This window comes from Callospermophilus lateralis, chromosome 3 (genome assembly GCF_048772815.1).
Source record: "Callospermophilus lateralis isolate mCalLat2 chromosome 3, mCalLat2.hap1, whole genome shotgun sequence".
Lineage (NCBI taxonomy): Eukaryota > Metazoa > Chordata > Mammalia > Rodentia > Sciuridae > Callospermophilus > Callospermophilus lateralis.
This window is the reverse complement of record NC_135307.1, coordinates 94896192-94923163: the sequence shown is the minus strand read 5'-3', so window position 1 is coordinate 94923163 and position 26972 is coordinate 94896192. Positions and strand designations below refer to the sequence as shown.

At 32.9% G+C, this 26972-nt stretch overlaps 1 protein-coding gene across 3 annotated transcripts; it reads left to right on the top strand.

Moving 5' to 3' along the window:
• The first annotated feature begins 23 nt into the window (after window positions 1-23).
• Window positions 24-26266, top strand: Cops2 (COP9 signalosome subunit 2). Of its 3 annotated transcripts, XM_076850762.2 has the most exons (14): window positions 34-106; window positions 5928-6015; window positions 9116-9229; window positions 9843-9920; window positions 13118-13243; window positions 15248-15358; window positions 15505-15582; window positions 17272-17446; window positions 17924-18102; window positions 18208-18260; window positions 21190-21287; window positions 22586-22668; window positions 23171-23229; window positions 24071-26266. In XM_076850762.2, exons 4-14 carry the CDS (start codon window positions 9897-9899, stop codon window positions 24213-24215), a joined length of 1131 nt encoding a protein of 376 aa, XP_076706877.1. In that variant the 5' UTR covers window positions 34-106; window positions 5928-6015; window positions 9116-9229; window positions 9843-9896; the 3' UTR covers window positions 24216-26266. The 3 variants fall into 3 exon arrangements, with proteins under 3 accessions (XP_076706876.1, XP_076706875.1, XP_076706877.1); XM_076850761.2 differs by lacking the exon at window positions 5928-6015 and having other exon boundaries at window positions 24-106; window positions 15269-15358; XM_076850760.2 differs by lacking the exon at window positions 5928-6015 and having other exon boundaries at window positions 24-106.
• The last annotated feature ends 706 nt before the right edge of the window (window positions 26267-26972 follow it).

The following is a 26972-nucleotide window of genomic DNA, read 5'->3' as shown; positions in this document are numbered from 1 at the left end:
GTGGGAGGAGGTTGTCTCCAATTTCTCCTCCCCTCCCCCCCTCCCGGCCAAGATGTCTGACATGGAGGATGATTTCATGTGCGATGATGAGGAAGACTACGACCTGGTGAGGCGCAGGGAACGGAATTCTGGGGCTGGAGATGGTGTCTGGCTTTTAGGGCCGAGGCTGAGGAGGCTACAGCGTCTCCCTGTAGAGCATGTGTCCCTTTGAGCCTCTCCGAGTGCAGTGACAGGACGGGTTTACCTCCTCCCCCTTCCCGCAACCGGCTTGGGCCCTGCTTCTCCAGCATGGGGGAGGGGAGGGTAAAGGAGGCCGAGTAGGGGGTCCCAAGCCTTTACGCTACTAGTCCAAACGCCTTCTTGGTTTACACCGACGCCCCGGCCCCGGCGTCCGGTTCTCGATGCCTCCTACCTCCTCCACCGCGCGAGCCGCCTCGGGGACAGTGCAGCGGTCTAGGCCCTACCTTTCCGCTTTGGGGCCCAGCATTCCGAGCCCTTCTTCACACTGACCTGAGCGGGTGCGAAAAACCCGGAGAAGATCTGAAAACTGGCGGGGGCGATACTGGCCCAGCCCCGAACGCGAAACGCTGCTTGCTACCTTCCTGGAAACAGCTTAAATACTTTTGTCCGGGGTCAGTTTTGGTCAAAAGTAGGGGTACAGTGAAGAATTCAGAGCAAGGATAGCTGAAAAAAAAAAGTTGAACTACTGTTTCAGTTCTTGAAAGAGAAAGCTGGAGTAGGGGTAGGTTTTGCTTGTTATTGTTGGGACTTTTTAGGGGGCGGGGGTGATGGGGGATTAAACCATGGGCTTTTTCCTTCATTTAAGAAATTTCCCAGTATTCAACGTTTAAAACGTAAACGGGGTAGAAATAAACGAATTTATCTAGTTCAGTGGTGATTTTTTTAAAGATTCAGAGTTTAATTTATTAACGGGTTTACAGGTTTTTACCAACGTTTCAGGTTCATATTCAAAACCAAATGTATGGAAACTAAGAAAAATTATCATGATAAAGAATTAGCATCAACTCTATTTGGGGGCATTTTGTTTGGTTCTTGTTTTGAGAGGAGAGTTTGTTTTGTTGATGTTTCGGTACTGGGGATTGAACCCAAAGCCCCCCTCACACTAGGCAAGTATTCTACCACTGAGCTCTGTCCACATCCCGGCCCTGGTTTTTTATATTATGATGATGATGCGTTATGGTAAAGTTGTGAGGTAAATTCTTTAGGAAATCTGGCTCATTTTTAAGTGTCAGAGATTCTCAAGATAATTTATATATATAACTTCTTTGCATATGGGAATCCAGAAGTCATTTCCAATTAGTCTTTGCATTTTTAAGGAAGGTACATTTTGCAAAAGGGAGAGGGATGCGCTTGCTATTACTTGAAAGCCATAGTAGAGATTTGGGTAATTATTGAAGTTAACTGAAGGATGTTGCTAATAGTTATGGTTTCTGCCTAACAGGTTTGCACAGACCAGCTGTAGGCAGTGCTTTCAGTTCTCTAAAAACGTATTACTTATATCTATGTGTTTTTATTACATGTATATTTATATTACAGGTGTTAAAGTGTTTGTTTTAAATGTGCTTATAGTTTTAGTTGATGTTTTTAAAAATTTCTACTCATCTTTCCTAAGCAATAATATTTAAATACACCACTTGTTAGCACTAAGATTAACTTAAAGATAATCACTGAAAAGGTAAAGTTACAGTGATGAGAACCTTATCCCAGGAAGTACTTAATTAATATTTGCAAGATTTTAAACTAAACATATAATGTTTGAACTGTTTGCTCAGCCTTTCAGGGCTTACTCTACATGAATAGTAGAATAAGGTTGAATATGTAGTTGTTTTAACTTTTTAAAAAGAAACTACTACATAATTAAATGAAATGGGGGAAGGAGGGGGTCCTTTCTTTTCCTGCATTCTGTTAAATAGCACTTCTTTCTCACCCACCTCATATGTAAGATAACATTCGAGATCCCCAATCATGTCAAATAGTAGAAGTTATTACACTTTGTCTACTAACAGTTAAAACTTTGATTGCATTATTTTACCTAGGTCCTTTTTTGTTTCTTCATATTCATAAATCCTACAGAATTGATCTGTGTCTTAGGGAGATTTCTTTTTGATAAAAGGTATTGTTTGTTGGAAAATTGGTTATCATTTCAGTTTAGTTTGTTAACTAGAGTAGCATATTTCTGACCAGTGATACTCATTATATCTTCATAGGCTATAATTTATTTTTCAGTAAATTTATTCACTGATAAATTTTAATACCCTATACCCCTTTTTGTTCTTGCCTAGTAGAGCGGAAATGGGTGATTAACCTGAAAAATTAAAAGTTCTGTTTCTATACTGTTTTTATCCAAGAAAGTAAATAATTTTGCCTAAGAATTGATAGAAAAGAGAATTAACTTTGTTGGGAAAAAAAAGAAGAAGAACAAAGTAAAAGAAAGTCAATATACTTGACTTCTTATTTTGAAGATGTTTGGTTTTTATTACAGGCAAAAACAAGCATTTTCTAAGAATAATAAATTGTATAGTAGTAAATAAGACATAGTAGTAGTAGATGCCATTTAATCTCGTGTAAATCTTACAGATTTATAGATTATTTGCTGATCTGTTATTACTAAATAATAACTGCAGTGCCATTTATTAAGTTGATAAGATAGTTTATAGGTTATGTATTATAATCGTTTAGCCCTTGTAGCATGAAGTTACTTAGTACTTCCAATATTTTTAGAAAGGATTTAATACAAACTGACTTCATACCAAAAAATATTTTTAGTAAGTTCTTCTATATAAGGTTACATGTTATATATTTGACTATAATTGTATTAAAAGGAAATCATTGTCTAAAAAAATAGAATAGTTCCACTTGGTATATATATTGTTAAACTGTGAGCCTCATTATATTCCCCTAGTCTAGTTTTTAGTTGGGATTAGTGAATGAATGTTTATTACTATTATTTTTCTTGTCTTGTTGTTGTTCTAATTAATTTTTCATGACAGTAGAACGCATTTTGACACATCATACATAAATGGAGTATAATTTCTCATTCTTCTGGTTGTACATGACATAGAATCACACCAGTTGTGTAATCATATATGCGCATAGGGTAATAATGTGCATATCCTGCTATCCTTCCTATACCCACCACCCCGTACCCCTTCCCCACCCCCTCCCCCTCCATTTACTCTCCTCTACCTAATCCAAAGTAACACTATTCTTCCCTAGCCCCTGCCTTATTGTCATTAGTGAATGAAGTTAGTATTATTTTTCTTTTTTTAGTTGTAGATGACATAATACCTTTATTTTTTATGTGACGCTGAGGATTGAACCCAGTGCCTCACATGTGCTAGGCCAGCACTGTACCACTGAGTTACAACCCCAGTCCATTTTTCTTGTCTTAATATGTGACAGTTTTAATGTCCTAAATTTTTACTTTTGTCAACTTTGAGTGCGGGTATGGAGATGAGCAATAAAATTAGAGAAGTGAATGGTCCATCACCAGAGCTGTGCACACATACCCATTATACATGTTAAATTTTTAAAATATTGAAGACCTGACAATGTAATTACTATCCCAATTTTATTAGATTAGGGGAAAATATAGAAAATGTCTAGAAGAAAATTATTGGTGATTTTAATTTTTTTTTTTTTTTTGCAAGTGTGCTAGTGCTGAGCTGCAGACCCAGCCCTAGATGTGCTCTTTTATTGCAATAATTTTAAATACAATGACTGCTGAAAGGCAGACAGTTCTTAGAGGTTGCCATAAATTGATATAAATATTCAATAAAAGTTCTGTTAGTTACATGTCACATTGATATAAATGTGATATAAATATTCAATAAAAGTTCTGTTAGTTACATGTCACATTGATCATGTGCACATTTCCCATTTATATATAAATAAATACTTCATTCTTTTGGATTCAGTTTTGAAATTATTAATACAATTGAGGAAAATAAAAGCAAAAATTTTGAACAAAGCGGTGATTTTAATTTTTAAAAATTGTTTATTTCAAATATTCACAGCTTCTTCCAAATGTTCACAACAAATTATGGTACTTTTATTTCTGGGAGTAGGGCAGGGAACAAATGATGAATAAAAATGTTACTTTGGGGACTAGGAATATAGTTTAGTAATAGAGCACTTGCCTACATTATGTTCAATGTTGGGTTTAATCCCTAGTACCAAACATACACATAAACGTTGTTTGGCCTTGGGAGACTAAGCAGTGATTCTGTCATTGCTCAAAATTGTTTGAGTTCCACTTAGAAAATTGTCTTCAGACCCTTTAACATGTTTGGTCTTTTTAAAATAAGTAGTACATAATAAGCATGATTCAAAAACAAAATATGTACATTAAAATTTCCTTTCTAGTTCCTCTACTGCCCAGTTCCGATCCCCCACCCACCCAACCAAATATATATTCTTTCCTCCTCCTTTTTTTAGTCCAGGTATAGCATATTTTAGTTCTACACAATGCTTTAACTTATATACATTGTTCTACATAATATTTATCTTAAGAGATTTTTTTTCCTACAAATACACAAAAAGCTTTCTTTTTTCTACAGTTTTCTTTTATAGAGTAGATGGTGAACTATATTTTGTTGACAGAAACACCTAGTTTTCTTGCAAATTTCGGAAGTGTTACTATAGTCCATGTGTTTATCATCTTAAAAAAATTTACTGCCTTGGGTACTGGGTTTACTACTGGGTTGTATCCCCTTTTTATTTATTATTTTGAGACAGGGTCTTGCTAAGTTGTTTAGAGCCTCCCCATGCTGAGGCTGGCTTGGAACCTGCAATCCTCCTGCCTCAGCCTCCTGAGTCATTGGGATTACAGGCATTTGCTGTCATGCCCAGCATGATTTTATTGCCTTTTAAAGCTACTACTTCAAAGAGAAATATTGATTTGGAATATAAGTTTTGGTGAGTTTTCTAAAAGCCCTGTTGCTTTACCTCATTGATGTATCTTGTATAATGAAATTAGAAGGTTTCAAACAAAGATAGCTAAAATAAATGTGAGACACCTTTTAAATGCTAAGAACAAAGTAAAATTATGCTCCTAAATATTTTAAGTAACAAATTAATAAATTAATAATAGACAAACTTAAATAATAAAATAAATTTAAGATTTTTCACAGTAACTTGTATCTATAAGATATAAATATTCAATAAAAGTTCTGTTAGTTACATGTCATGTAACTGCATAATTGTAGAAAAATTGATTTTGCTGAGAATTGAGGAATCACAAAGGTAAGCATTAATGAATACATTTCCCAGAACTATAGGGCTGGGGTGCACCATAGGAGAAAAGCAAAAATGTTTAAAGGCCAGGAGGTGGTTTAGAATTCCTACCAAAAATAATAGTTTATGCTAAAGACGTTAAATTTTGTGGCATATTTGGGGAAAGGAGAATAAATCTGAACAGTATGGATGGGGCATATATTGCTTTGGAGAAATGTTGGAACATGATTTATTATATAGGTAGGTTGAAACTATTATTGAACTTCAGGGGTTTTTTAATTCCTTTTATGGTATTCAAAGTGTTTGTTTATTTTACATAAATTGCTTAATTCTTTTTTTTTAAGCACTCTTCATCTATTGATTGAAATTTCAATTTCTTTTAAAAGTTTTTTAAACTCGAAAATTGTTATCTCATTCAAATAAGTAGATTTAGTTTAACAATATTTGTTAATATTTCTCCTATATCCTTATTCTGATTAATGGCACCTTTTGATACTAAGCCATTGAAGTTATTATTGGTAAATTTATTTTCCTTTATCTTGTGCCCATGTGGTGAGTCTCTATTTTTATTCCATTCTCCTTTTTTTTTTTTTTTTGGTACCAGGGATTGAACTCAAGGGCACTTAACCACTGAGCCACATCCCTAACCCTTTTTACTTTTTTATTTTGAGACAATCTAAGTTGCTTAGAACCTCAGTTGAGACTGGCTTTGAACTTGTGATCCTCCTGCCACAGCCTCCCAAGTTGCTGGGATTATAGGTATGTTCCACTGCGCCCAGCATTCTCTTTCTGTTCCCCTCATTCTACTACTTGGAATCAAATCTCTATCATCTCTTGATCACACTGTTGTGTGAGTAGCCACTGGGGCTACTCTTTGCTGCCAGAATGCTCTTTCTAAAACACATACCTGATTATCTCTTCATTGGATTGGAACTCCTTGCTAGATTTCTCTTGTCCTGTTCCTCTGTCCAGTACCAGTTCATTTCTTATCAGTCCTTTGCATACATCCTATGCTTTAGACCAAACTATTCATGCATGATTCTTTCAAATTATATATATAGTCTTTAAGCTTACTTGCCTTTGCATGTTTTAATTATTTTATCTGCCCTTTCTCAATGCCTGCAATCCCTAGTCACACTTTAATACTTGACTCAAGTATCTTTTCCTTCCTCCAGCTCTGGAATATTTAATATTCTTTTTTTCTTTTGGGTGTTTTTTTTTTTTCTTTTGGTGGGACTAGGAATTGAACCCAGTGCCTTGTGCATGTGAGGCAGTGAGGCAAGCAGTCTACCAACTGAGCTATATCTTAAGCCCAATATTTCTTTTTTGAGATGTCACTATACCTAGTATTTGTCTGTTATTACTTTTGTTGTGTTATAGTGCAGTTTCATTTGCATATCTTAAATAAACCTGGAGATCCTTGTTAATTTGCATTTGTGTGTACTGAATTGTTGGTATATACAGTCATGTGCCACATTATGACATTTGGATCATATGATGATGAACCATATATATTATAGGGGGTCATAAGATTATATCCCTTAGCAATGTAGTAGATTTCTTGATATTTGTACACTCTATAATGTTCACACAATGAGGAAATCCTCTAATGACTCATTTCTCAGAATATGTTCTTATTGTTAAGTGAGGCATGACTGTATTAAAGGTCATGGTTGTTAAATATAAACAATAAAAGCATCTGAACAATACAGTTGTTCTTCTAAAGACTTTTAAGTTATCACTTTTAAAAAACCAGGCCTATGTAATAACAGAAGAATAGTTCTGCTGTCAGGCACAACATGTAGAGATAATTTGACTCACTAAGCTGCAGTTGACAGGTTAGTGATGTCATGATGACTGGTTCAAACCATATGAACATGGTATTACAGATCATAACAAGACTGCCTATTCATAAGTCAATTAGAACATCAGTTGTGGCTAAAATTATATATTTTGGCAATAAAATTAATGGATAATATACTTTCATATAAACATATGACAAATCAAAAGATATAGTCATAAAATTTTGAGAACTAGATCAAGTCTAATGTCAGTCCTATGATTATCTAGTGATTTATATATAAGTTTTTGGAAATGTTTGTTCCAAGTTAATAAGACAATTAGAGAAGAATTGATTTCCAAAGGTATAAAATAGGTTTTATACTATAATTCTTTACCCTAAGTCTTCCTTGAGAAGATGGCCCTTAACTGAGATCTGATTAACCTGATGGTGAGAGGTAGAAAAGGAAATAGCATGTAAAGGTGGGAAGGAGCTTGGCTACTTGTGAGGTCAGGCCAGGGTAACTGCATCAAAGTAACTGAGGGGAGAGTTTATAGTAGACAAGGCTGGATGCATTGCCAATCGTAAGATTTTTTTTTTATTGTTTTAAAATTAATTTTATGAGCAATGGGAAGCCAGGAAGAGAGAAATGGGATAATTTACATTTTTTTGTGAGGATTTTGGCTGCATACCTTGTGAAGATTGGCACTTGAAGATTAAAAGGGGGAATGGGAAGACTTAAAAGAGTTTGTGGAAAGATGAAAGTGGCTTAGTAGGGAAGGGTGTAGCTGGGGAGAAGAAGATGGATGGATAATTAAATGTTAGTTTTATCAGTTTATTATAGTCAAACCTAGTGAAATAGTTGTCGTCAAACCTAGTGAAGGAGTTGTAGTGAAATTTATTTACTACCCGGAGTCTGGTCTTTTCCTTAAGTATTCTAACAGATTTTCCTATGTTGAACATAACTCAATTCCAGGTCTGAAATCTGAGACTGAGCGTCACTCGTGTCCTTGCATAAGGATCCTCCAGGGGGCGCACACTACAAAGCTACTTTTTGATTATTGAAAAATTCATCCTGTGTTGATATATTTTGAATTTTCCAAACAAGTACTACCCTCAGTATATCTTTCTGCACTCCTCTGCTTCTATAAGACTTTACAGAATTTTCCATAAATATCTCTAATAAAGAAATTAACTGTTTCAGTTTTAGAAATAGCTTGATATTTTTCTTATCTTTTTTTTAAGTATAGCTTAATACTTTTCTTATCTTTCACCATAGTATTCTTAATTTAACATAAATTTTCCCCTCATGGCAGAGGAGGAAATAATTTACAACTTCCTAAAATAATAATTTTCATTATGCCAATCTGTATATTTTGTAATTCTCATTATTAGATTGATTATCTTGAAACTTTTTAAAACTTATTTATACTTCTTCACCTAATGTTCATAACCCGCTTTCCATTCTGCCTTATTATTTTTTACTAAAACTTGAATTTATGTGATAGAAAAATTTCATAAAGTTATATAAATCCATTTTGGTTTACTTGTTTTGATTTGTTAAAACACTAGTTAAATTACATTAACATAACTTGTAATGTGAAATGCACATAAAACAAATACTATTTTTAATGCCAATTATATTTGACATTAGACTACTTTGCCATATATAATTAAAATTCTACCTGCATAGGATATGTTAGAACAATGAAATTAAGATTTAGAGAGTTGGAAAAAATTACATTTATAAAGCAAAGATTAATAATTAGAACTCATTTACATAAGATTTTTGTTAGGTTGAAATGGGGGGGTCATTAACCCATATTAGTTCTTTACATTCTAACTTGTGTTGATTCTACAGAAATTGCAATTAAAGAATTCTATTTTACTATGTATTTGATTCCTCCCCCATTTTTAAATAATGGTTAAATATCAATTTCATTTTATCTGTGTTCAAGGTGGTTTTGTTTTTGTGGATTTTCCTATCGTAACAGTATTCACTTTTTACAGTAAAATGCGTATGATATCACCCTGCACCCCCACCCCCCATTCATTTACTATCTCTTTCTTACCACCCAGGAATACTCTGAAGATAGTAACTCTGAGCCAAATGTGGATTTGGAAAATCAATACTATAATTCCAAAGCGTTAAAAGAAGATGACCCAAAAGCAGCATTAAGCAGCTTCCAAAAGGTTTATATTTTTTTTCTAGTCAATTCTGTCTCTTCGAGTTTATGATATGTTAGACCAAACTAAGTCCAAAGTGATTTTATCTCAGGAATGTGTTTTGAATATTGGGTGGTAATCCTGTAAGATAAGTTTTTGTTAGGGAGTTATAGTTCAAAAGGGCTGCCCTACTATTTTTCCCAATCAAGCTGTCTCAGAAGCAGGATTATTGTCCTGAAAAGCATAGCAGCATACTGGCAGAAAGAGAACCAACTTGACAGTCCATCGATGTTATCACTACAATCTTATTCCTTTTGAAGATAGATCATATTGTTTTCTTGACTTATGGTACACTTTTGGGTTGTTCTTACCAAAGGTTATTCAGGGGGAAATATTCTAGGCCCATATAATCAAGTAGTAGTTCTTAATCTTTTGATCAAAGAACTTCAAAATAAGCATGTTATCCATAAAAAAGCATCTTATGATTGGTCTCTCTTTATTATAAGCCTTTTAAAAATTATATTGAGGAAAGGTGGGATTCTGAATATGATGTAAAATAAATTCCAAAATTAGACACTGTATGTCATAAGAAAATAATGTGCTAATATTGCGTTAGACTAAACTTCTTTCCCTTTTTTAGGTTTTGGAACTTGAAGGTGAAAAGGGAGAGTGGGGATTTAAAGCACTGAAACAAATGATTAAGATTAACTTCAAGTTGGTAAGATTTGTTTTGAAGGGAATTAAACTAATAATGAGTGAATTCTATAAGTGAAAACCTCATTGCAACAAAATGCCATTTTATTGACTTCTCTAAAATGGTTCTATAACATTTCCATATTTGGTCTGCTTTGCAGTTTATAAATACATTAGTATGATTCATTTAAAAAAAATTTTTGCCTAGAATACAAAAGCATACGTTTTAGGTATGTACACAACATTTGACTACATTTTTTATAGAGTGACTTTTTCACAAAATGTTATTTTAGAAGCTTTAAAATTCTTCCACTGACTAAGGCTAAAAACATTAGTGTTGTTCCTAACACCCTTTCTGTCTCTCAATCCACAAATAATCCATTGGTAAATCCAGATGACTTGATATATCTTCAGAATACATCCAGTATCTAACTGCTCTTTTCTGTTTCTACCTCTTTTACTCTGGTCCAAAGATAACATTCACCTAGATTATTGCAGTAGCCTGGTCCCCTTACTTCCTATTCTTACTCTGGTCTATTCTCCACAAGTGACAGAATGCTTTTTTTTTTTTTTTTTTTTTTTAATGTAAGTCAAATTATGTCATTCCTTTGCTCCAAATCTTCTAATGGTACCCCACCTCCTCGATAAAATCCAAGTCATTAACATGGCCTACAAGGCCTTATAAACACACCCTTTGTTGTACATCAGGTCTTGTTTTTTATTTACTCCTTACTAACCTTACTGTTTCTCAAGTCATCCCAAGCATACTCATGTAAAGGCTTGTTCTTGCTGTTTCCTCTGTGTCAGATGTTCCTTGATAGCCACATGGCTCTTTGTTTTGATTCAATTCTCTGTGCAAATGGTATCACACATCAGGATGGCCTTCCCCTGACTACCTAATATAAAATAGCATGTTTTCCATCATCACTTAATTACCCTGCTGTTTTTTTTTATAATTTACTTATTTATTGATTCTCTGCATCTCTCTCCTGCATTAAGTTGTAAGTTCCATGAGAGCAGGACTTTGTTTTATTCACAACTGTGATAGTGGCTGGCATTTAGTAGATATTCAAAATTTCTGTTGAGTGAACTCATAGATAAACTAGAAATGCCATCACATAACTTTATAGAATGCTAGTCCTCAAATTTCTTTAAACTGGCCAAATAGAATTCAAGAGTACAGGTAGAAATGGGGGGAAAGAAGTTAGGAGATAAGTACTAGGTACAGATATGAATCTTAGTTTGCTAAGGGTAGAAGAATTTTTAAGAGAAATAGAAAGTTCAGGTTAGCAGAGAGGCAAGCATTGGAAACTACAGGAAAATGGCAAGTGGAAAGGTAATTGGTAATCTGTGACTTTCTTTTTCCACTGTTTATTTCCTATAAGCTTCTCTTTCATTAGCTTTTCTCTCCCATCTGAAATTGAGCTCTCTTAGTACTTTTATCCAGTTAACTTCTGCTTACGTTTTTTGTTTTGACATACTTTTAACTGATATAGCCTCCCTCCTTTAATGGGAATGGCCCTCCATAGTGTCTTCTACAAAAACTATCTGTAAAATGTTTTAGCCCATCTCTTCCCCTAAATATTAGGACTATACAAAACATGTTAAAATTTTTAAGTTTTTTTGTATATTATATTTAAATCTAGTTGAAGAAGGAAAAACATCTACATTGCATTTGCCCTTTTCATTTCTGCTCTGGTATTCTCAAAGCGTTTTTATGTTGCACAGAGCTACTATACTTTCTTGCCATTTACTGATTTTAAAAATATTAAACAAATATTTGTCTCATTGAAATTAATAATTTTCAGGACTATGGAAAAAGCACTAAGTATCCTAGGAGGAAGAGATTTTTTGATTAAACAACTATAGTGATATTAGGAGCTAAACATTAACTCTTAAGGTTCTAAAAATCAGCTCTTAACATACCAGCAGTACCTTAGTTTTTATTCATTTTAAAATGGATGCCTCCCGTAAGGTTTGGTGTGTTAGCTTTCTGTCATGTAATAAAATACCTGAGAAAATCAGGAGGTGAGATTTATTTTAGCTCATAATTTCAGAGGTTTCAATTCATAGTCAGTTGGCTTTGTTGCTTTTGGGCCTGTGGTAAGTATGTATTCACCATGCCTATAAAGTCAGTTTGCCTAATCTTACCTTAATCTTCAATTACAATAACATAATTTTTGAAGAATGAGCTTTAGAGTTACAGCATAAGGAGATTAATTCAAAACTGCTTTTTGATAAAATCCTGTTTTAATATCAATATATTATGTCAAAGTTGGGATAGTCATATATTTCTCTGATCTGCCTTTCTCTATATTGTTCTAAATGGATTTTTGCACATCACTGATAGGATGTTACCTGTTACTTATTCCTACATGAAACTTACATACTTACAGACAAAAAATAGTTTGATATATATACTTATAATTTATTCTTCACCCTAATAAACACACATGTTCAATTAGTCAGAAAAAAAACACTTACACCTGCCAATGTTCCGTCTCCCAGATAAGAAGAATAGAAGTAGAATTTATTAACATGAGGAATTATTGGGAATTGGAAATTATAGAGTCTGGATGCAGGTTATAAGGTTAGACTCATGAATTGACTGAGTAAATTTCCTCTCAAATATTTAACTGCTGGATGTTTCATTAGCACTCCTTTTTTTTTTTTTTTCCTTCAGATCTTTTATGCTTCTTGAAATAACCCACAGAAGTATAAATAGTTATGGAAGGTATAGCAACATTAACTATGTCTGCTATTGAGTTGGAGCCTTAGGTAGGACTTATTTAACATGAGATGAGTACTGTGGCTTGAAATTCTTTTACTTCGTATTTTTATGTAGAGCCGTCAAACTGTAGGGAGAAAAGACACATATAACTTTTGTTGCAGAACTTACTAAAAAAAGGATTAAGTCTTCAGGGTAAGATATATGTGTCCTACAATGAAGAAGAATGTCTGAAATTTGGAAAATGTAGTAGTTGTATTTGTCTTACTGGCTGACTGGATAAATTTTACTTGTACGTTGTTGTATATCTGATTAATATAGTCATCTGAGTAAATTTTAAGATAAAATATCTATAGCACAATGTATGTGGTCTCTCTTTAAAAGTGTATTATGAATTATATGAGCTACATTTCAATCCATATACTGTATCTTAATCATGTTTACATTTTTTTAGTATACAAGTATGTATCTAATACGTTTCTCTTCCCTCACAGACAAACTTTCCAGAAATGATGAATAGATATAAACAACTATTGACCTATATTCGGAGTGCAGTCACAAGAAATTATTCTGAAAAATCCATTAATTCTATTCTTGATTATATATCCACTTCTAAACAGGTTAGGCTCAGTTTTTTCCTCTTAGTACTGTTGTATGTTTATTGTTTACAGTAAGAGCTTTGTTCTTTAAAGAAAAAAAAAGGCCTAGAGATTTGATCAAAGCAGTTATGCTAGTTATTAGTATGTTTCAAAAAAATGTACTATTTTCTTGATAATAGTACTAATTATGGAACACTAAGAGGTATTAACTCCAACTTAATCTCTTTAAATATTACCTTCAGATACAAAAATAATCTGTAAGCAACTTTTCCAGGTTTGTATTTCGACTCCCATACAGTTACTATCATAGTTCTTGTGTTTTGTTCTGTTTTATTTTGTTTTCTATGGTACTAGAGCTGAAACCCAGGGCCTTGTACATACTGGGAAAATGCTCTACTACTGACCTACACCCCTAGCCCTCATGGTTTCTTCTCAAAAACTATTGCTGCTTTAGCTAACCTTTGGGGAGCATTTAATAAGATTGTATGCATGAACTCGATTAGGTAAAGATCCTTGTCAAGATCCTGTTCTCATGTCAGTTATTGCTTGGTATTGGGCTCATAAAATAAATGGTGTCTCCAAAGGATGGGTGAATAATAGTTATTGAAAGATTGGTCTGATGAAATAAAAGAAAATAAAATGGATATTGAGAGTGACAGTACTTTCATTAGTCTAGATTTTGGTTGGTAAGATAAGCAGTGATGATTTTTTTTTTAACTTGGATTATTTGTTCCTGTTCTTTTAAGCAACATAATCTTAAATTATAGCTTTCTTTGATCTTTGATACAAAATGTATTCACTATATCATTTGTATTTCTTAGAACATTTGATACTTTTTTGTATTTTTCTCAGCATCAGTTTCTCATTTCCTATCTTTTCTACTAGATGCCATTTTTATTTCTTTTTTTAAAAAAAAAAAAACATAATATTCTTTAGTTGGACACAGTATCTTTTTTTTATTTATTTATTTATTTATTTATTTATTTTTATGTGGTGCTGAAGATCAAACCCAGCACCTCGCACGTGCTAGGCAAGCACTCTACCAATGAGCCACAACCCCAGTCCTCATTTTTATTTCTTGAGGTAGTTTGTTTTTTTTTTAATCTCTTTTTTTTTTTTTTTTAGTTTTTAGTAGACCTTTATTTTATTTATTTATATGCAGTGCTGAGAATCAAACCCAGTGCCTCACACATCCCAGGCAAGTACACTACCACAGAGCCCCAGCGCCTTATTTCTATTTTTCATGTTTAAAATGTGATGAGAGGAAAAGATGGTAAATTTATGTTTTGTTGAAACATTAGCACTTAATGGTCCTAAATCTGGAATTAAGTTATATATCAAGTGCCTTTTCTTAAGTGGAAAGTGTTTTCTAAGTCTTATATAAACAATTATCATCAAAACATTCTTGGTACACTATTCATGTTGTGCCCGTGTTGGGGAAGGGGAATTAAGTGATTTTAAAAACTTGTGCTTCTGTCTGCTATTTTTCCTTTTGAAAATAAGAGATGGGTGGTGGCACTCTGACTTATTCCATATTCCTACAGTAGTCATGAAAAAACAGCCTTTCCTAAACATGTTGAACTTGCCAATTCTCATGTTCTTTTTTCTCTTGATCCTGCTAAGTAGAGATAAGGGAACCAGATATTCAAACATAGAGAAAGCCAGAAGTAGAACAAGGAAGGTGAGCAGAGGAGCTTATAATGCAAAACAGAATAAGGGTTGAGTAAATACTTGTATTAATATAAAATGTGCTATTAGATTGGGAAAGAGACCTTTACTGTTATAGCATCGCAATTATGGCAATAGTTATATAGTAAAATGTTTTCTGGGTGTTTTAAAACAAACATAAAAACAGATCATGGCACTTATCTTTTTATAAGTTTGGTCTGTGTTAGTTTTTTTGGACTGTAAGACATTTGGTAAGATACAAGTAGTGTATCTTATGTATTAAAGTTCAAAGATGCACTTTTAGTTTGTTCAAATTAACTTTATTAACAGGTACAAATTTGCTGTTTACAATTATAGAATTCTGATTTTTTATGTCAGATGGATTTACTGCAGGAATTCTATGAAACAACACTGGAAGCTTTGAAAGATGCTAAGAATGATAGACTGTGGTTTAAAACAAACACAAAGGTAACCATTACAATTAGATTTATTTTCTTTTTCTTTCTTTTTTTTTTTTTTTTTGAAGAGTGGGTGGGTGACTTTAATCTCTCCTAAAGCTACACATCTTTTCTTGTTGAATTTTTTTTATTTCAATAAGTTTGCTTTTTTTACAGCTTGGGAAATTATATTTAGAACGAGAGGAATATGGAAAGCTTCAAAAGATTTTACGTCAGTTACATCAGTCATGCCAGGTAGCATTTCCTTATTTATTTTTAATGTTTCTTTCTTTATCATAAAAAGCATAACAAATAATTGTATTCAAAATATTGTTCAGGGACATTTTTGTTCAAGCATCATCCAAAATATAAAATTTGAGAAGCAAGTTTTTGAAATGCTAATTTCAGTTTTTATCTTTTGTGGAATGAGGTACAGGTATCAGTAAACACTGTTGTAACATTTAGTAAGAATGAGCCTTGATAATTTGAGAAGCAATATGGTTGGGATAGCACATCTCTAAAAGTTTAACTGGGCTCTCATTTTATACTCCTACTTTTCTCTTCATCAAATAAGTCATTTGAGATTAATTTATATTCTACATAGTAGTTCTATTTCAAATGTTTTTAGCTCTTCTGATAGAATATATTGTTATTTAAATATATGTGTCATTTCTGTGAATGGGGCGACTTTCAGGAAACTGCTTTAATTATCTGCAGATATTTTAGTAGTTTTGCAGATCAGTCATTTATGAATGTTTCTTATATACATCTTGTTATCTAAGTTTAGTCAGATAAATAGCTATAGGTTCAGAGTCATGTTACATGAAAATGATAGAGAAACATTTCTGAATACAGGAGAGTCTTTCAATATATATGTAAGGAATATTTAGGGGTGTTCGAAAAGTTTTGCTTGTCTTTTTTGTTTCATTTTTTGTTTGTTTGTTTGTTTTTGTTTTTAACGTACTACTGGGGATTGAACCCAGGGCTTCATGCATGTTAAGCAAGTGGTCTACCACTGACCTAAATCCCCAGCCCTTTGTTTGGTTTCTGTAGGAACATAGCAAAAGATGCTGTCTGGATTGTAATAGTATTTTAATACTTAGTATTTGATGAAATTAAAGTTGAGATACATGATGATCTGGATGTACACATTGTTTTGCATATCATGTGTTTTACTCTGATTATGATTCATTAATGAATTTTAAGTTGAAAGACCCAATAAGCAATAAATTCTGGCTTAGTATCTATTAGTATTTGAATAAATCTTCAAGTTAAAAACATAAACATCCAGCCAGGTCCATCGGCACATACCTGTAATCACAGGTACTCTGGGAGCTGAGGCAAGAGAATCACAAAATTGAGGCTAACCTGGGCAACTTGGTGAGACCCCTGTCTCAAAATGAAAAAAAGTGCTGGGGTGGCCGGGCGCTGTATTGCACTCCTGTAATCCCAGCATCTTGGGAGGCTGAGACAGGAGGATCGCAAGTTCAAAGCCAGTCTCAGCAAAAGCAAGGTGCTAAGCAACTCAGTGAAACCCTGTCTCTAAATATAATACAAAATAGGGCTGGGATGTGGCTCAGTGGTTAAGTACCCTTGAGTTCAATCCCCAGTATCCAAAAAAGGAGGGGACTGAGATATAGCTTAGTATTAGAACACCTTGGTTTCAATCCGCAGTACTGAAAAATAAACATCAAAGCATTCATACATACAAAAAAATTCTGACCACTTTTTACTTTTCCAGTAACTAGGAAGTAAAAAGATTATATTGATTTCTTTTTGGCCATTTAAAGTGGTTTTCTGAATGTGGTATTTCTCCATTAAAATGTGTACTGCTTTTTTTCAACACAGAAATAACATTATAAATGTCAGGCTCACTAACTCAAATGAAAATTACTAGGTTGTCTGAATTCTATCTTGACTAAAGTAAAGTATTTGCTTTCCTAGACTGATGATGGAGAAGATGACCTGAAAAAAGGTACACAGTTATTAGAAATTTATGCTTTGGAAATTCAAATGTACACAGCACAGAAAAATAACAAAAAACTTAAAGCACTCTATGAACAGTCACTTCACATCAAGTCTGCCATCCCTCATCCACTGATCATGGGAGTTATCAGAGGTAAATTTGTTTTGAGGAAAATGGGCAGTAACAGGGGAAGACATTCAAGTGTCATTGCCTATAACTAAATGACTCCAGGTTGTTTTTGTTTTCTGAAAATAGATGGCAAAGTATTGAAGTCACTGAAATGGTGTAGTCTTAGAAATTAAGATGTTTGGGTTTTTTGTGAAAGTTTTAACAATAAAGATATTATTAGAAAATTCAGTTTATCAAAAGTTCTTGTTTGTAATGATGTGTATAAAATTACATTCATATGAGGATAAAGATTTGCAAATGATTATTTGCTGGTGTTTAATGAAGAGTTTTGTTGTTGTTTTTTTAAATAAAGTATATGTCCTGGAGACAGTGCTAATTAGGTTATAGAATTAAAAAACTAAAAATCAATGAAATGGTTTTCATTCTATCTTTATAAAATGGTTAATCTTGTTATTACAGAACTGAAAATGATCCTTTTTTCTTATGTTTCATTCGGTACAGAATGTGGTGGTAAAATGCACTTGAGAGAAGGTGAATTTGAAAAGGCACACACTGATTTTTTTGAAGCCTTCAAGAATTATGATGAATCAGGAAGTCCCAGACGAACCACTTGCTTAAAATATTTGGTCTTAGCAAACATGCTAATGAAATCGGGTATAAATCCATTTGACTCACAGGAGGTGTGTGCACTTTGTTAATTTCTCTTACCAAATATCTTTGTGGAAATAATTGGTATTTTCTGTATATATACATAATTTGTTTGTTTTGTTTTAACTTGTGTTTAGGCCAAGCCGTACAAAAATGATCCAGAAATTCTAGCAATGACGAATTTAGTAAGGTAAGATTTTATGTTTCAGTTAAGGTGAATTTCTTTAAAGCAATTCATAAAGGAGAAAAAAACTTAAGAATTCAGTTAATATAAAGCATTTTCTTTTGTATTTTTGTATGAAATATACAAAGTTCATGAAATTTTTATCTTCTGAAGTCACTTACTATGCTATTTCTGTTATTCACAAAATTTCATAAATTATCTGCTGTTTGGTTTTCTTGTTATCCATATGTTTGTGTTTGTGTGTGTGCTTGTACCTGCTGTTTTTCAGTGGAAAACTAATTATGGATGTCTTAAAACATTATTTCACAATGTTTACTGCCCCTGGCTACCTTAATCCAAACTAAAATTATATATTGGTCCATGATAAGTCAAGAATTTTCAATAAGAAAAAACCACATAAACATACTTCTTTATCTTTTTTTATTAATGACAAAGTGAAAATATTTTAAAAGAATGTAATGGGTAATTTTCTGAGGTAGAGGGTTAGGAGACAGAGGAGTCTCCTAATTTTTTGTGTACTTCTGTGGAAAAGAATAAAGGATGATGGTTTGCTACTGAAGAATTTGCCACTGAAGAATTTGCTGTAATCAATTAATATTAAAGTTGTAGAAGGTAAGAACAAACAAAAAGTCTAGGAGAACAGGTACATCTGCAAAAAGAGTCAGAGCGTGTGAGAAACTATCCTCTGGGCTAGGAATAAATGGAGCTGTACAGATACATTAAACCATACTGGACTTTGGCACAGGTTGAGAACTCTGAACAGACTGAGGAGCCAAGATTTTTCTTCCTTAAGGGGCAATGGGAGAGACTTAGCACTGCCAGTTCTTATGTAAATTAGAACTGAGACCGCCCCAAGCAATGTGTGCTTTTGTGGACTTTCTAAGGTTAAAAAAAAAAGTACAAGAAACCTACTAAGTTTCTTCAAATCCTTTGTTTTAGGTTGTATCAAGGTTGAAAAAATATGGTTAAGGCAAGAGGGGCCAGGGTTTTGTTGTTGTTTTGGTAGATATCTATAGAAAATTTAGATAACAGCTATGTCTTAGTAGCCTTTTTTCATTAAAAAAATACTAGATGTAAGTTATGAGTCATCTATATATAAATTTGGTTATTTCATCACATTAAATTTGTAAAATGTCCTCATTTATTCTGTTTTTATTTTACTATGACTGCAAGTTTTTTATTTTGTTTTTAAAAATCCTCAATGTAGCTGTAACAGATAAGAATCTTTTTTTCAGGGGAGCTAGGAATGTCCAGGGGCTAAAACCCTAAATTGCCAATAAAAAAGCAATTCCTTTATTGTTTGCTACTTTAGTCTGTTTTAACATATGTATGTTGAATCAGGTTTAGTAGAGTTATCTATTTCAAGCAGTTTATTTGATGTACATTTAGCCACATTAACTAAGAGTTGATTTGGTTAATACTTTTAAAATATTTTATTTGTAACATTAAATTGCTAAACAGCTGCTTTAGCTTTTAAATATTAAGTAAAAGTTTTGCCATGGACATTAATATTTTATATAAATCAAGTTGGTTAGATACATTAAAAATAGATTAAAGGACTGATTTTTTTTTCTAGACCTTTAAGAAATAATGATCATATTTACACATTTGTTATGTCTGACTCTACCCCAGCAAAGCCTCTGGGTTGGTAATTTTTACCCAAACAAGTGACATGTGGTATTCCACAATTTTGTGCAAGATTTTTTAAAAATCTACTTAAGTAATGGAAAAATGTCTTACAGTTTAAAATATATATATGCAGATATAATTATTGTGTGCAAATGTTTTCACTACTTGAATATATCCTCCTATAGTATATTACAGTAACATATTGGGTAGGTAAGAAAGTAATGCTTCCTAATTTTATCTTCCTAGTCAGTTGCCAGCAGACTAGAGGAAAATAATTCCTGTTGAAGCACTTGAATCACCTGCCCCTAACATGAAGTTACATTGCGACCCAACAGATGGAAGCACAGCAGAGGGCGTGCAGAATGGTTGATGATATGTCTTACATATAAAGCAGACAGTGGTGCCATATCCAGAAGGTTGGCTTCTTCCTTCTCAGCACCTTTAGCAATCCCTATAGTGCCTTACAGAATTATTTCAAGAGTAGATACTAGATTCCTCAGAAAATTATGAACATAAATCAGCCTTTGACCTTCTGCAACAGGGATTCCATCACTCTCTACTTTGGGTGTATGTTCATCTGGCACTAATTTTATCTGCCACTAATGTTTCTGCTGAATAGTTCAGTGGAACTTTTAAGACTGGAGAGACTAGAGGATCACATGTTCCTCAAAGTTTTAGCAGTTGCTGGTAGCTTTCTAGAAGATAAAAATTAGGAAGCTGCATTTTCTGAATAACTTTAAGAGACGGTATACTTTCTTATTTGGAAGATAAGCCAAACTCCTCCTTTAGAGTGCATGAAACCTGATTTCTTTCATTAAGAACAATTAAGGATTAAATGCACAATTTAATTTGAAAAGATCAAACATCAAATAGTTATTAAATGTTTTATTGTCAACTTTAAACCAAACTAAGATTTTGAGATTACTTTATTAGCTATGTATAAATAAATAAGTACATAAACCTGAAAGATTTATTTACTCTTGCCTTTTAAAAAAAAAATGAACGCATGAAAAAAATATATTGTGTGTGTATATGTATGTGTGTATGTGTGCGCGCACGCGCTAGGGTTTGAATTCAGGGCTTGCACATGCTAAGCACACAGTGAGCGATATCCCCAGCCCAAAAATTCAGTCACTTGCAGAAGGATATGAGTATATATATTTGTTTAATTCTGATTTGCATGGTAGAAGCAGTAAATAACTTAGACGTTTCCATATGAAAATTGAGAAACAGGCTCTGGATTTTCTGATTTAATACATGATTTCTTCATATTTGACAAAATTTACACCTATTTTTTTTCTTTCAGTGCCTATCAGAATAATGACATCACTGAGTTTGAAAAGATTCTGAAAACAAATCACAGCAACATCATGGATGATCCTTTCATAAGAGAACATATTGAAGGTATGTTCTTTCTGCTAACTGAATTCTGTTACTTTCTTTGACACTGTTAAATATTTCTTAATGGAGCTGTGTGGGATTAAACTGTTACTGCAAAGTATAAAAATGTTTCTGAATATTGTCATGGAACAGGATACTCATTAAAATGATAAAACTATAGCTGGACAGGGTGGCACATGCTTATAATCCTAGCAACTCAGAAGGCTGAGGCAGGTGGATTGCTAGATGAAACCAATCTCAGCAACTTAGCAAGACCCTAAGGACTTAACAAGACCCTGTCTCAAAATAAAAAAGGCTGGGGATTGTGGCTCAGTGGTTAAGCGCCCCTGGGTTCAATCCCTGGTACCAAAATAATAAATAAATTAGCTGATTTTATATTCATATAATAAATATTATATGTTGTCCATTTTGTTTGAAGTGGCTGTCACTTTTAACTTTTTATTCTAATTAGATACTGTTTTTAAATATTGATGTCTAAGTTCAAAATTAATATTATGGTTTATTTGTCAAAAAACTTTAAATATATCCTGCTTTAGCTAATCCTGAGATGTATTTACTACAGAAGGTAAGATAACATTGGGAAGGTTTCATACCATTAAATGAATGAGATTTTTAATCAATTCTATTGAATTACCAAGAGCAAAAATCATCTCTTTGCTCTGGCGACTCTTAGCCCAGTGTACCCATCTATATGGAGTTTTTTGGGGATTTTTAAATGAATATTTGGAAAAACTTATTTAAATAGTTAAATTCCAGATGCATCAGGAAAATTTTTCTTTCATTCAATAAACATTCTTTTTTAGAAGTTCTTCCATGAACCTGGAATGGCACTGTGCTTTGTAGATACAGAAAAATCTATAAGCATTGTGCATGAACTCTCCAGACTAGTTTTTAAAAATTAAAGACAATTTTATGTTATGAAACTAGGGGAAATTTTGAATGCAGTATATAAAATACAGCTTTTGAGAGAACATTAAACAAGGAACTTTGCAGGTATAAATCAGAACTTATTGAAAGGTTACTCTTGAGAAAATGGTAGACAGCGGAATAGTATTGAGAAGTCGAGAATATATTTTAGTAGAGTGAGACATAAGCACAATTATGGGAAAGCAGCCTCTAATTATACTGTGCAGCTATTGGATCCATATGTTTTAGATCTAAATACTTTATGTCCTTGCAAAGCAAAATGATGTGTTTTGAGAAGATAGCATATATTAATTAATATGATTTAGAAGCATATATGATTCATAAAGATATACAAATTGAATTACAATTGTATTAATTTTTGTCTTTTCTTTCAGAGCTTTTACGAAACATCAGAACACAAGTGCTCATAAAATTAATTAAGCCTTACACAAGAATACATATTCCTTTTATTTCTAAGGTACTTATATTCATTGATTTTTAATGATGTGTACAATTTGTTCTTACAAATGTAGCATATCTTTCCTTTTAAAAAACTAATTCTGACTTGGAATGTAACATGTATAGTGTTAAATTTTTTAAATTAAGCATAATCTCAGAGCTTTGAATTTATGTGAATTTTTTGTGGGGTTTTTTTTTTTTTTTTTTTTTTTGGCATAAAATTCAATTAACAGAAAGCTTTAACATTGTAGCAGATTCTTTCAACTACAGCAAGTTGTTGAAAAGAAGAGTAGCTGAAATATATCAGGGCCAAACTCAACCACAATAAAATTGTAGTAGGAATATTCTTCAAAAGTTAAATTGTTATCAGACTTGTGTTTAAAGCAATAATGAATTTACAGATCTTTTTACTAATTTTCCTTCATGTTATAGAAATGAATTTAAAATCAAAATGATTATGTAAAATCTTCAATAAAGTCTTCAAAAACATTAATTATTAGAATTATAATCTTTTGTCTTAGGAGTTAAACATAGATGTAGCTGATGTGGAAAGCTTGCTGGTGCAGTGCATATTGGATAAGTAAGTACTTTGTAATTTTTTTTAATCACAAGATGTTTGAAATTGTATCTTAATAATGGTGATAAAGGTAGCAGTTGAGTTCTTGATTTTTTTCATAAAAAGCATGTGGCTTCAATTTTCTATTAGAAGAGGGGTGTTTGTATGATGATTTTGATAAATGAACCTATACCTTTATTTCACTTGTTTATTTTTATGTGGTGCTGAGGATTGAACCCAGGGTCTCGCACGTGCAAGGCAAGTGCTCTACCACTGAGCCACAACCCCAGCCTGATAAATGAAATATTAAACATAATTTCTGAAAAGTTCTAAGTAGTTTAGAAGGATTTCTGCATACGATATGTATATAGCAAAGAAATTATTTAATGCATAGTTATTTTAATGTTTTTAAGTGTATGTTATATGCTGTTAAACAGTTTTTTTTGGTTAATTAGTAAGTTATGCCTAGTGATTCTTTTAGTAAGATTGATGAAAGATAATCAAAATCTGGTTTATTTCTAGGTTTGAATGAGGCAATAAATGTATTGTTGTTGTTTGGGTTTTTTTCTTTTGTTTTATTTTTTGGTGAGTCATGCTAGTACTGGAAATTGAACCCAGGGCCACTTTACCACTGAGCTACCTCCCCATTCCCTTTATATTTTGAGACAGGGTCTCCCTTAGTTGCGAGGGTCTTGCAAAGTTGCAGAGGCTGACCTTGAACTTGAGATCCTCCTGACTCAGCCTCCTGAGTTGCCAGGATACAGGTGTGCACCACCACACCTGGCAGCAGTTTTTTCTTTACATTTATTGATATTGTGCTGAAAATGATTTGTACACATATTTTCTTTTATTTATTTATTTCTAGCACTATTCATGGCCGAATTGATCAAGTCAACCAACTCCTTGAACTGGATCATCAGAAGAGGGGTGGAGCACGATATACTGCACTAGATAAATGGACCAACCAACTAAATTCTCTCAACCAGGCTGTAGTCAGTAAACTGGCTTAACAGAGAACAAGCTTTTACAGACGTACTTAAGGCAACAGTGCAGAGATGTAATCCTTAAAAGAACTGGGAATGGCAAAACTACTGTCGGTTGATGTGTCCTGAAAATTATTGGAGTTATGGCAGAAGTGCTTTTTTGATCAACTGGTTTGTGTTTTGCTGCTGCATTTATCCCAAGAAAAACAGCTTTAATCTCCAGAAGAAAACCAAAATACCATGGGATTTATGCTGTATTGACATCTTGCCCTAAACATACAACATCATAGTAATTTGTCATGGGCAACATGACCAGAGAGAAGATTTTTGTCATGATTTTAAATACACTGACACGCTACTGTTGGTTAAATTTAAACATGTTTTACCTGCAGAAATTCTCTCACAAATAACCTGCAATAACTTGAAATGCATACCCTTTTGAACACTTCCTTTTCTCATGTATAAATGAAAATGTTTGCTGCATTTTGCAAAATGTCAATTCTCCAAAAATGTGTCCGTATATTTCTGTACCTGCAGTGTAGTAAAGGTTTAGATGAAACCCCATAATTATAGTGGCATACTGTCACTTAGGTTTCAAGCAGCAAAATAAACAGTGCAGCTCAGAAATTATAGTTTGGTTCTTGATGTGTTTTTATTACATTTGGGTTGTTGTTTTGTTTTTTAGAAGTTTCAAATTATCTTCAGTTAATGATTAAAAAGCCTGAAGGCAAATAAGGTGGTTATTTGCTTTCAAGTTTTTAAAAGTGGTCTTATTGGTAAAGTAAGGAGAACTACTTTCTAACAAAACACTTGCGTAGTATTTACTTTGACAGTGAGGCTTTAAAGGAATACAATTCTTTTTTTTTTTTTTTTTTTAAGAATGATATTCCTTTTAAAAAGAATAAATTTTAACTCAGAATGTCACTTTAAACAAATATGCCAGAACATAGACAGCTAAATGAATGTTACCCTGCTTAGTGATCATGCTGGAAGGTTATTTTCTAATGCCAGCAATCTAAATCTACCATTGCCCAAAACCTCATGGGTGTGCTCTTTTAGAATTGCATTCAAAGTTAATTTAAGTCATACAGTGTTAACTTTGACTATACATTGTTTTTAAAAAACAAAAATTATTTCCAAGCTTGATTGTTTTTAGTTACCATTATTTGGCACCAGATAACAGTTTCCAAAAATTGAACCTAACTTTGAAGTAATGCAGAAAGTGTATAATCGGCTTTGAAAGCAATACCAAAAGAGTTTTAAAGGTATTTTGTGCAGTGGCAGTATAGTTAAAAGAATGAACTGTGGCCTTCCAAGGTGACTACCTTAAAGGAACTCAGCTCATTTGAATGTATTGAGTTTGGGATGTGTTTGTTTCATTTTTTTAAAAAAAGTTCACATTATTTTATAGTGTCAAAAGGAAGAACTAAGGTTAACATAATTTCTTTGGTTTTTCTATTGCTTGTTATTATGTAAAAAGTGAGTGGCAGTTCAGAAGGAAGACTGTTGTAACTGAAGAGTGACAACCAAGAATTTTTGATCATTAAATCAGATTTTATAAACAGTGGAAGGAGCATGGACTTAAAACAAGGCATGCTTATTCGGTTTTGTCAAAATTTTACGAAAATATGTGATATATATTTATACTAAAACTATATAATCCTTAGATTTAGGAAAGCAATCAGTTAATGTCTTTAGCAGATAAAAGCAGTATTAAATACAGGTATAAGTTGGAAATTGTAGAAACCTGAAAGAAACGAAAGACAAAATTAATGTTTATGATAGGGAATAAAAAAGTTTAAGATATTATAAAATTATGTGTATTTTCTTCTCTTTTACATAAGTCATTTGTGAAAAGTGTGCTAAAAATTTTTTTACAGGAGTGATTAATTAGGATTTATTTTTCAATATAATTTGGAGACCCTTTGTTACCTAAATAAAAATGACAAGTTTCTGTGCCTGTATTCAAATATGTATGCATGTGATAACCTTGGGAAGCTAAAGCCGGGCTTCACTTTGAGTTGACTGAATTAGAATCAAAGAATTTGAATTATGTAATATAATTGTTACCCTCCATACGCCCAGTTCTACTGTGATGTCTTTGCTGCTTACAGTGGTGCATCTTCTGGTTTCTAGAAAAAAAAAATAATATACCTGTAATTCATTGGAACACTGGGCCAAGATATAATAATATCTAAAGTTATACCATAACCTTTAATTTATTGAAATGGTATATGTATCACACATGTTTTACTTAGTATATTATTCACTAGATACGGGCTTTTTGTTTTTTGCTTTGGATCAATTTGGTTGGTTGGTTGGTTTTTTGTTGTTGCTCTAGAACACAGATTTTTGATCTTAACAGTCTAATTTAAAACAAGATATTTTTTTCTCTATAAACATTTTTCTTTTTTGTGAGCATCAAATATTGCTTATCAAAATATAATTAAGGGAACTAAAAAGTTGATCAGCAGATTGTGTGCGTTCATCCATTGATTTAGTCTTCCTCACTTTTGTGAAAATGACATAAGTAATTTATATCCTGTTGCAATGTGTTCATCTCATTTTTCTTTCTTTTTTTTTTTTTTTGGTGGGGGGTACTAGGGATTGAACTCCAGAGCACTCCATCACCGAGCCACATCCCCAGCCCTATTTTGTATTACATTTGGAGACAGGATCTCAGTGAGTTGCTTATTGTCACCTTGCTGTTGCTGAGGCTGGCTATGAACCCGCTATCCTCCTGTCTCTGCCTCCTGAGCCACTGGGATTACAGGCATGCGCCAC

Bases quoted from the DNA above. Each gene is read 5' to 3' on its own strand.
- Cops2 (XM_076850760.2), top strand. From the start codon at position 53: ATGTCTGACATGGAGGATGATTTCATGTGCGATGATGAGGAAGACTAC. The intron at 13,244-15,247 runs GTTAGGCTCAGT...TTACAATTATAG, and splicing joins ATATATCCACTTCTAAACAG to AATTCTGATTTTTTATGTCA. The intron at 22,669-23,170 runs GTACTTATATTC...CTTTTGTCTTAG, and splicing joins ATATTCCTTTTATTTCTAAG to GAGTTAAACATAGATGTAGC.